This window comes from Pongo pygmaeus, chromosome 13, assembly GCF_028885625.2.
Source record: "Pongo pygmaeus isolate AG05252 chromosome 13, NHGRI_mPonPyg2-v2.0_pri, whole genome shotgun sequence".
NCBI lineage: Eukaryota > Metazoa > Chordata > Mammalia > Primates > Hominidae > Pongo > Pongo pygmaeus.
This window is the reverse complement of record NC_072386.2, coordinates 117,517,474-117,527,423: the sequence shown is the minus strand read 5'-3', so window position 1 is coordinate 117,527,423 and position 9,950 is coordinate 117,517,474. Positions and strand designations below refer to the sequence as shown.

At 43.2% G+C, this 9,950-nt stretch overlaps 1 protein-coding gene across 3 annotated transcripts in view; it reads right to left on the bottom strand.

The window, feature by feature from the left end:
• Window positions 1–596: 596 nt before the first annotated feature.
• ZBTB43 (zinc finger and BTB domain containing 43) overlaps window positions 597–9,950 on the bottom strand; it is a 32,898-nt gene continuing 23,544 nt past the window's right edge. For all 3 annotated transcript variants that reach the window (XM_054501684.1, XM_054501685.2, XM_063649930.1), the window contains one exon: window positions 597–6,307. In XM_054501684.1, the coding sequence (XP_054357659.1) occupies window positions 4,881–6,284 (1,404 nt within the window). In that variant the 5' untranslated portion in view covers window positions 6,285–6,307 and the 3' untranslated portion in view covers window positions 597–4,880. The remainder of the gene's footprint in view (window positions 6,308–9,950) is intronic.

Here is a 9,950-nt window from a genome sequence, read left to right as displayed (position 1 = left end):
CCAAGAAGAGTTTCATAAAGGGACTATTTACAAAGGGTGTGGGCAGGCTTAAGAGACTCCAATGAGGACAGTGATGTACCCAAGGCCTGGCAAAAGCAGGGAGTCAGGACTGAGACTGGCTTGAGGGGACAAGGGGAGGGTGTGGCTACTAAACCCCAGAAGTTGCCTGACAGGACTTGTGGGCCTTGGCAGAGGAGCCCAGCCACCGCCAACCCACAGCTGGCGGGAGGGAGCCAGGGGAATGAATTCCCTGACTTCTCTGTTTTCTCTTCTGCCAGGCTCCATCCAGAGTGTCTCTGGATCCTGACCGGAAGCCAGGACAGGTCCACAGTGGCCAGCTTCCTGGAGAGAAGTGCATAGCAGGAAGGGGACCCAGAGGGGCACACAGAGAGCCTCTAGCACACCCCAAGTACCCGATGGGGCCAGTGGGGGTCTAAAATATTACTATAAATGCCTGCCTGGCAGTCACTCACTGCCCATTGGATCAGATTATTTGGCATTTACTTACGAAAACACCACCATATAACTGTATTCTCAGGTGACAAAACCCAGAGTCAAACAAGATGTGGTCATCTACTCATAGTGAAAAACAAAACTTTTACAAAGTTGACAGATAACATTTATTAAAACATGTCATACAAAAGAGCATGATCTCTTCTATAAGAAGAAAATATTAAACATTAACATTCAATTAAGTAAAATCATGCTGTACACTGAAGACAGCAATATATAAAGACAAAACTATTCAACTTTTGCAACATAGGCATAACATTTCACAAAATATCAATAAGATATGCACCTAATGATAATCTGTTTATCATCAAATGGTTTTGTGGCCTAAGAGTCACCTGACTTGCATAAATAAAGTACTTTTCTGGACGAAACATTGGGAACCTCATAAAAGGAAAGAAGGCAGCAGCAACTAACATAACACAGGCTTCAAGCAAAAATTAAAAAAAAAAAAGTCACATTTGCAAAATGTGTTCCAGCATTTCCCCATAGGGCACTATCAGTAGAGATTTGAAATAAGAAACTTGTACCTTTAAATATGTAAGTAGCAAAGAAAAAAACCCCAAACAAACCCTGGTTTCACGAACAAAAGTTAGTCACCCACTAAAGCAACCTAAATCACAAAACTGGTGGCACGGAAGGGACTGGGGATAACACGGTGCTGGTTTCCAGCATCCCTAAATTATCAGAGACCTTCCAAAAGCAAAAACCTGGACTCGTTGTGATGGCGCCCTCTCCACGCCCACCCAGGAGGCCGCAACACATCCCCTTCCCCAGGGAAAGCACAGCTTTGCAGCTTCTGCTCCGTCTCAAATTCACTTCCACAGCAGCTTGGGGGTGTGTGAGCCTCTCAAGGAGGGAGCCCCGGAGGCTAAGCAGCTTTCCCTGGTGGTCAGAAGCCAGCCTTAGGGGCGGGTTAGTTCAGCAAATGCCCACTAGAATGGAGGGGATCCTTTTGGGCAAGCTTTTAAAGTAGTGGCCAAAAGGGACCAGAGGAAGATGAGACCTAGAAGTCGGAATCAACAGGCTGGGGCCCTGGAGTGCCTGCAGGCAACCCACAGTCCTGCAGGGTAAGTTACCGCAGTCCTTCCTTAGTTAACGGTGACATGCACTTCACCACGTGGATTACTGTAATGTGTGTATCTAAAGGTAAAAGCGTGGTATAAGTATTAATTTTTTTTTTTTTGAGACAGTCTCGCTCTGTCGCGCAGGCTGGAGTGTGGTGGTGCAATCGTGGCTCACTGCAACCTCCGCCTCCCAGGTTCAAGTGATTCTCCTGCCTCCGCCTCCTGAGTAGCTGGGATTACAGGTGTGTACCACCACGCCCAGCTAATTTTTGTATTTTTAGTAGAAATGGGGTTTCACTATGTTGGTCATGCCGGTCATGAACAGGACCTCAGATGATCCACCCATCTTGGCCTCCCAAAGTGCTGGGATTACAGGCGTGAGCCACCGTGCCTGGCCCCAAGTATGAATATTAAATACCACTGATGGTGCCTTGAAGCCCTTTCCCACGGGGACTGAAGAAAAACCACAGTTAAGACTCAAAGTAGGGGACAAATAGCTTGGTTGTAGGCCATTGATGTGATCCCTGAAAGATTGTTTGAACAATGTTACCCACAACTATCCAAACTCATTAGGAAGGATAAAGATTTTCTAAAGCTATATTGAGGTGAAGAGAAGAGACTATTCCTTCAACCCAAGGTGGGGATGAAAAAAAGGTAAAAACCAGAGTTTACAAAAAATTCACTTTTAATATTCAAATGAAAGCAATCCCCTTCTCCTGCCTCTCTGAACACGGCCAGCATTTCAGACACCCTACCACCTCACAGGCTCTGGCTGCCTGATAAAAAAAAATCCCAATTTTTGCCAAAACCTCAAATACCACAAAAAACTTAAAAGAACAGATGTGAGCAACTTACTTAAGTTCTACATTTAGTAGCTGATGGACACATAAGGCTTTCAAGAAGACACTCTTCTCTTCACAACATATTAAATAAGTCCTAGCACAACTGACTGCTTCCAAAACTACCACCCAAGCGTGCCACCACTCTTGGCTGAACAGAAACTCTTCCTCATGACAAGGGCACTATGCTGATTTCAGCAGAACTGAAGGACCACGACTCTCCCAGAGTATCTGTATTTTTACCTCTCAGACTCTTCTCCCGCAATGTCCTAATGATCATGTAAATAGTCTTCAATGAGAAACGGGACACCAAACCTTCCAAACAGGCAGAAAATGCTCTGCTAATACCATGGGAGAGGGTGATCAGTTTTTGGCAGAACAAAATGGCATCACCACCTTAGTACTGAAATTAGTAGGAGTAATAGAACAATTTCTCCTCAAATATAATGGCTAGGATCATACCTAAAACCCACTGGCCTCTACCATGAGTGAAAGAAAAGGAGACAATAGGCTTGACTGTACAGTCCCCTCTGTATACGCGTGTCAGGTACACAGAGAAAAGACTGCTAACCAGTAACGTTTCAATACTAAGAGAAGCTATTAATGTGGCAAACAACCAAGAGGTAATATCTAGTTTCTAGGTTTAAAAAAAAACAATATATATATATATTTATAATAAAGTTTTAAATACAAAGTGCTTTTTATATATCGAGAATGATACAGTGTTGTGAATAAATCCCTGTTTGTAATCTTGCTTACAAGAGTTAACTGGTAAATAAGTATTTTCTTTCCTCTTTCCAGAAAATGTTCAACAAGTAAACACCCTGGTGTTAGGAGCTTGAGATCAGAGGCCATTGCCAGCAATGTCTATTACATTACAGCAAAGCCAAACTTTTCAAATAAAATTTCACCCCAAATCCAAGAAAAATTATTTCTATTTTAAGGAAAAAAAGTTTCTATTTAGAAGTAAATAACCCAGTACGATTGTGGAAAAGATGACATAGTAGTAGCACCCTGTCCTACCCTGGTGATAACCTCAGGTATATTACACAGCTTAAAAGCACGTGTAATACGCCTTTCTTTTTAACCTAAATCATCTAACTGATGGGCAGAAAAGGTCTCAGAATAGTTGCTTTTCTTGTTTTTTTTAATTTTTTTTCTGGTCAGCGTAGCTTTGTGGACTTGTAAGTTTAAGCAGCTTTATCTATAATGTGGGAGCATGATTCTGTAGACTACCTTGCTAAACTTAGGACTCCTTTTACAAACACATTCCAGCGCTCATAAAGAACTGGCAGTATTAGCTCAGTGTACCCTCTAAAGAGTATCTCCCCCACCTTGAAAGAGTGTATTTTCAAGATTCTTCTTGGGCAGTTTTTTCCCCCTTAAGTATAACCACTCATAGAATCCTGCCTATCTGCCCTCTCACTTTGGTTGGTGGAGTGTCACCTTAGCACTCTATGAACTACTCAAGTTCACAGGGAACTCTCAGCCACAACTTGTGGCTCCTTCTCACTAAGTGTGGTCATGGACCACCCTCTTTGTAAAGCACCATAATCTAAGACAGAGCAGGGGCTGCGGCGGCCCGTGGTACCGTGGTCAGTCACAGCAGCTTGGTGTCTACCAGCCACAGAGCAGACCCCACTGCATAGAGGCTACAATTAACCAAACAGGATTTGGGAAAGCAAACCAATGAGAAATGCCAATCTCTGGCACCCTAGAGAATTACAATTCGATACAACTGTCCAAACTCAATGTTAGAACTAAAATACAAAACGCTGCCCTATCAAGCGTCTGAAACACCTTGCGACAGTAGTGGTGTCTTACAGAAACTGACAAGGGCACTATGTCAGCCTTGTACCGTAAGTTATCTGTTTCATATTTAGAAAGTCACTCTCTTAGCATCTCCATAGTTTTAGTTAAAATATCCTTTAGCAAGAATAAAACCAGACAACAGAGCTCTGTTAACCAATTTCTCATCCTAGGAATCACATTATTTGTAGCTTTTATATAAGTAACACTTCCTTCAGTGAAATAGCTACCAAAACAAATCCACATTACCTAAGTATCTATAGCAAGAGCAAAATAAAATTTCAGCATGACCTTGTAAAAATGAGTGATCCAAAGCTGCTGCCACCCGAAACGGAACTGGAGGGTGGAGTCCAGTTCCAAGTGCAGGTGTCTCTGTCCACCTGTTTCAATCACAACCGGTCAGAAGGTTTCCCTTGCCAGCTGGGCGGTGGGTTAACTCACCCCATTACCCATTCCAGGCCAGGACTGAAACACACAAATTTGAGGAATTAGATTTTTTTAATTGGCCTACTTAGAGCTGGTCTTTCAGAAATATCTTCCTTTTTTTTTTAAGCTTCTCTCATAATAGCAAGTAGCACGCATCATCTGTGCCCAGATTTGCATTAATTACCATAGTTTATTTTTGTGCATGCCACTCAAGGGCCAGATCCTATTTTTAGTTAGCCTCAGTTGTATTCTGCTCAGCCTTTGCAGCTTCGTAGGACTTGGTACAAGAAGTCACATGCCGGTGGAAACTGTCCCTCCACATAAACCTCTTTGCACAGATATTACACTCATACGGCTTTATGCCCGTGTGAATTTTCATGTGGCCCACAAGATGGTGCTTCATTTTGAATTTCTTACCGCAGACACCACAGCCGTAAGGCCGAAGACCGAGGTGCATGCTCATGTGCCGATCTCTCTGACTCTTGTGAGTGAAACTTTTCCCACACTGACAAGGATACAGCTTGTCGGTGGCTGAGAATCCTAAGTGGGAAGCTTCTTCTTTAATCCCTGTTACCATTTCAATATTCTCACTGTAGCCTGCTGCGAGGGCAGCCTCCTGTCTGTGCCCAATTAGATTCCCATCTGACCTCTCTCCGGAAAACTCTTCCATGGAAGAGCCATAGAAATCCACCTGCTCATCATAATTGCTTTCATCAGCCTGTTCATCAAACTCAGCTTCCACTTTCTTCTCCCCGATGTGGAAGTCCTCCTCCACTCCCGAAGGCTGGACCGTGTGCTCTGTCTGCACGGTGTTGATGGACTCTGTGACCTGGTGCTCGTCGTAGGTCGCGTGCACATCCATGCCCTCGCAAGCCTGTTCTAAGCGCTCGGGCTTCACGTGGATCCAGCGTTTGTGAGCCATGATGCTGGGCTTGCTGTACATGGGCCGGGTGTAGTGGAACTCCGCGCTGTCGCTGGCGCCCTCCTCCCCGTCCTGGCTTGCCATTTCCGTGCTCAGGCGGTCATGCTCTGTGGATGAGTTGCTGGGCAGGTATTCGTGCTCAGTGAGCTGGGATGACAGCTCGTCTTTGGTGCTCTCCTCTTCATTTTCACCATCCCTCAGTTCTTGGGCTTTGGGAAAATCAGTATGACCCCCGGAGCCCAGCTCAAAGCTCTCTACCAGGCCATTATAACTACTGCTGCTTGGTGACTGGTGGTCACTGCCATGATTTAGCTTCTGACAAAGGACTGTAGGGTTTCCCTCTAAAACTTCAGTGCATTTGTCTACCACATGCCACATCTGGAGGAAGCTTGCCGCTGTCAAGTAACTAACAATTTCTGGGGCGGGCATTACTAGACGTCCTGTATAACTAGATAGGAGAATGTTCTCAAACACTCTTGGGTTCATCACATCAGGCAAAACAATTCTCCTGCTGTTTTTCAGGAGTACCTGGTCACAAAAGTAGGGTGAACTGGCAGCAAGAACGGCTTTGTGTGCCCGGAAAATGTGGCCTTGGACAACAATGGAGACATCACATAATTGTCCTTGCTGGCGCTGCTGGTTCAGTTTCTGTAGAATGGTGCTGGAAAAATCAGGAAATTCTACCCGAAAAGAGTTTGTTCCAGGCTCCATTTCATCACAAATCTTGTTCGGTGCTACAAGAGAAAGAAAAATTAATACAAATTCCAGCCCAAAGATAAACTTATTTTATCCCCTCCTCCATCGTTAAGACAAGTTCCAAAGTTCCACAAAGTCCTCTAGTCTATGGGCCCCACTGGGTGGGGGAGTCAATCCCTAGAGCAAAGCTTGCAGGTGCGAGTTTGCCAAAGGCACGACTCACCACCGCTCCTTGTGGAACTCCTGATTTTGGCTCTGTGTCTGTGGGTAAAAGAACTGAATCCATAGTGACAAGATTTGTAAGCTATACAAATCTCCTAAGTAAAACCAAGTACTGTAAATATTTACAGTTAAAACAAACAAGATACCCATTCAAATAATATAATTTTCAAAAAATGAGATGGGGTCTTGCTCTGTTGCCCAGGCTGGAGTGCAGTGGCACAATCATAGTTCACTGCAGTCTTAAACTCTCGGGTAATCAAGTTATCATCCTGCCTCAGCCTCCTGAGTAGCTGGGACTATATGTACATGCCACCATGACCAGCTAGTTTTTTTTTTTTTGAGATAAAGTTTTGCTCTTGTTGCCCAGCCTGGAGTGCAATGGCGTGATCTCGGCTCACTGCCACCTCCATCTTCCGGTTCGAGTGATTCTCCTGCCTCAGCCTCCCAAGTAAGCTGGGATTACAGGTGCCCGCCACTACACCTGGTTAACTTTTTTTTTTTTTTTGTATTTTTAGTAGAGATGGGGTTTCACTATGTTGGCCAGGCTGGTCTTGAACTCCTGACCTCATGATCTGCCCACCTCAGCCGCCCAAAGTGCTGGGATTACAGGTGTGAGCCACCGCGCCAGCTGCCCAGCTAGTTTTTTTAAAAAATTAATTTTTTTTTTTTTTTTGTAGAGACAGGGGTCTCACTTTTTGCCCAGGTTTGTCTTGAATTCCTGGCTTCAAGTGATCCAACTGCCTCAGCCTCCTAAAGTGTTGGGATTATAGGCATGAACCACCGCTCCTGGCAGAATTTTTTTTTAAAGAGATGAGGTCTCACTCTTTTACCCAGGCTGGAGTGTAGTGGCACCATCATAGCTACTGTAGTCTCGAACTCCTGGGCTCAGGTGATCCTCTCACCTCAGCCTCTTGTGTAGCTGGGTCTATGGGTATGCACCACTATGCCCAGCTCAAAATGATAGAACTTTTAAGCTTCAGATTTAACTGATATTTGACAGGTTGTGGTGAGGGTGGGAGAACAGAATGGTGGGAACAAGGAAAAGCATATGCAAAGGCTCTGAGGCAGGAATGCATTTGGCAATTGCAAGGAACTGAAAGGAGACCATTAGACTAGAGTACAGTCAGGGAGTGAGGGGCCTAGGGGCTTGAGCAGTGAGGACAGGACAACTGCACCTTTGGTCTTTCAGCACTAAAGGGGCACAGTCACTCAGGCCCTGAGCAATGCAGATTTCTCCAGCTGCTGCCAGAATTTTAGCCCTTTAAGAGCTTCTGAGGATATGAAACTGAATGAAACTGCAAGGTGAGGTATGCTTCTTATCTGGTGATCTCCAAACTGTCTAAAGAGTTATAGACCAAAGAGGATAGTAAGTCCCTGCTACTGAACAGAGTCGATCAGAAGACAGTTACAACGAAGAATAAGGCATTGCCTGTGTTGCTACTGTAAATATATTCTGTAGGGTAAGTCAAGCATTAGAAACAATTCCTAACAATGGCACACAAGATGAGCTGTGCTAGAGATCCTGCCCATACTCTGTAATTCCCCCAAATTCTGTAATTAAAGCAAAAAAAAAAACCCACCCAAACGATTTATCACTGCTATATGTCACCTTGCTCTGATACTATATCCAAACATTGCTAAATTACCAAGTGTTCTTTTGTTTTTTTGAGACAGAGTCTCACTCTTGTCACCCAGGCTGGAGTACAGTGGTGTGATCACAGCTCACTGCAGTCTCAAACTCCCAGGCTCAGGTGATCCTCCCATCTCAGCCTCCTGAGTAGCTGGGACTTCAGGCATGCACCACCACATCCAGCTAATTTTTGTATTTTTTGCAGAGACAGGGTTTTGCCACGTTGTCCAGGCTGGTCTCGAATTCCTGAACTCAAGCGATCTGCCCGCCTGGCCTCCCAAAGTGCTGGAATGACAGGCGTGAGCCACCGTGCCCAGCCCCAAGTTTTCTAAGTATGATATAAAAGAGCCAGATAACCCAAAGGCTGAAAGTCATCTTCGAGGGATAGGGAGAGATGACAAGAGAAGAAGTGAAGGTTTCTTGAGTAATTATGATATGTTAGGGACTGATACCTTTTTTTCACTTAATCTTTATAATTACTCTGCAAATGTAGGGCTTGATCGTCTGAAGTTCAGCTATTTTAAGTAACTTTCCCAAGGTTAAAAGCTAGTTTTTATTAAGTTGAGATGTGAATCCAGGTCTGGATGACTCTAAAGTCATGTGATTTTTCTTATCACATCACTCGGCCTCCTCTAAGATGCCAAAAATGGCAGATCAGGCACTAATAATTTTAAAAGACTGTGTTTTTAGAGTGAAGTATTAATTTATCGTTTTATACATCTTAAAATATTTCATAGTAATTTAAAACAAAAATAGATCATGAAATAAATGATTTAGGTATTCGTAATTTCAAAAAGAAAAGTTGACTATATAAATGAGTAGACTAAAAGTATGTAAATTCTGGAAACTACATCTGGGTGAACAGATTCTCTGCTAGATCTCACCACTGTAGAATTTTGCTTTTAGCTATTTGAAAAAGGGGGTGTGGGATAACACATGCACATGTAAAAAAAATTTATAGAAAGGTGTAAAAAAAAAAATCTCTCCATCATTTATTCCTAGTCTCCCCCAAAGGAAATCACCATTAAATTCCTGTTTATATTTCTAGAAACTTCTCTGTGCATATATCAGAATAAATCATATACATCCTTTAAAAATCCCTACTCAACTGCGTTCATTACCTACATTTTATTCTACACTTAGCTTTTGTCACTTAATATATCTTGGAGATCTTCCCACATTAGCACAAAAAGAGCTAACTCATTCTGTTTAATGGCCACATAGCTTTCCATTATATGGATGTATCGTAATTTAAGCAGTTCTCCTCTTACAGAATTTCAGTTGGCAGGGGTTTTAAAATCACAAGCAATGCTATAATAGATATTTTTGCATAACTATCTTGCATACCTTTGGAAATATTTATAGCTTAATTTCCACCGGTGGAATTGCTGGGTTAAAGGGCTGTGCATTTGACACAGCCTTGAACTCTTGGGTCATCAAGCAATCCTTCTGCCTCAGCCTCTCAAGTAGCTGGGACTATAGGCATGCCAACATGCCTGGCTAATGTTTTAAAAAATTTTTCTGATACATATTACCAAACTACTTGCCAGAAAGCCTGCACCAAGTCACACCCTCACCAACAATCAATGACGGTGTCTACTTAGCACACTCTTACCAAGACTGGATATCATTTAACAAGAAAAATAAAGTCTGCCTATCTCCTAAGTAACATGATTCATTCCTGTTCTGATTTGCATTTCCTTAATTATGAATGCGGCTGGCACTCTGTACTTAGTTTACTGGTCATTTGTGGTTTGTTCTTATAAATCAGTCACATCCTTGCTTCAAATAAATTGGGCAATTAATCTTATTGATCTGTGGGGCTTTTT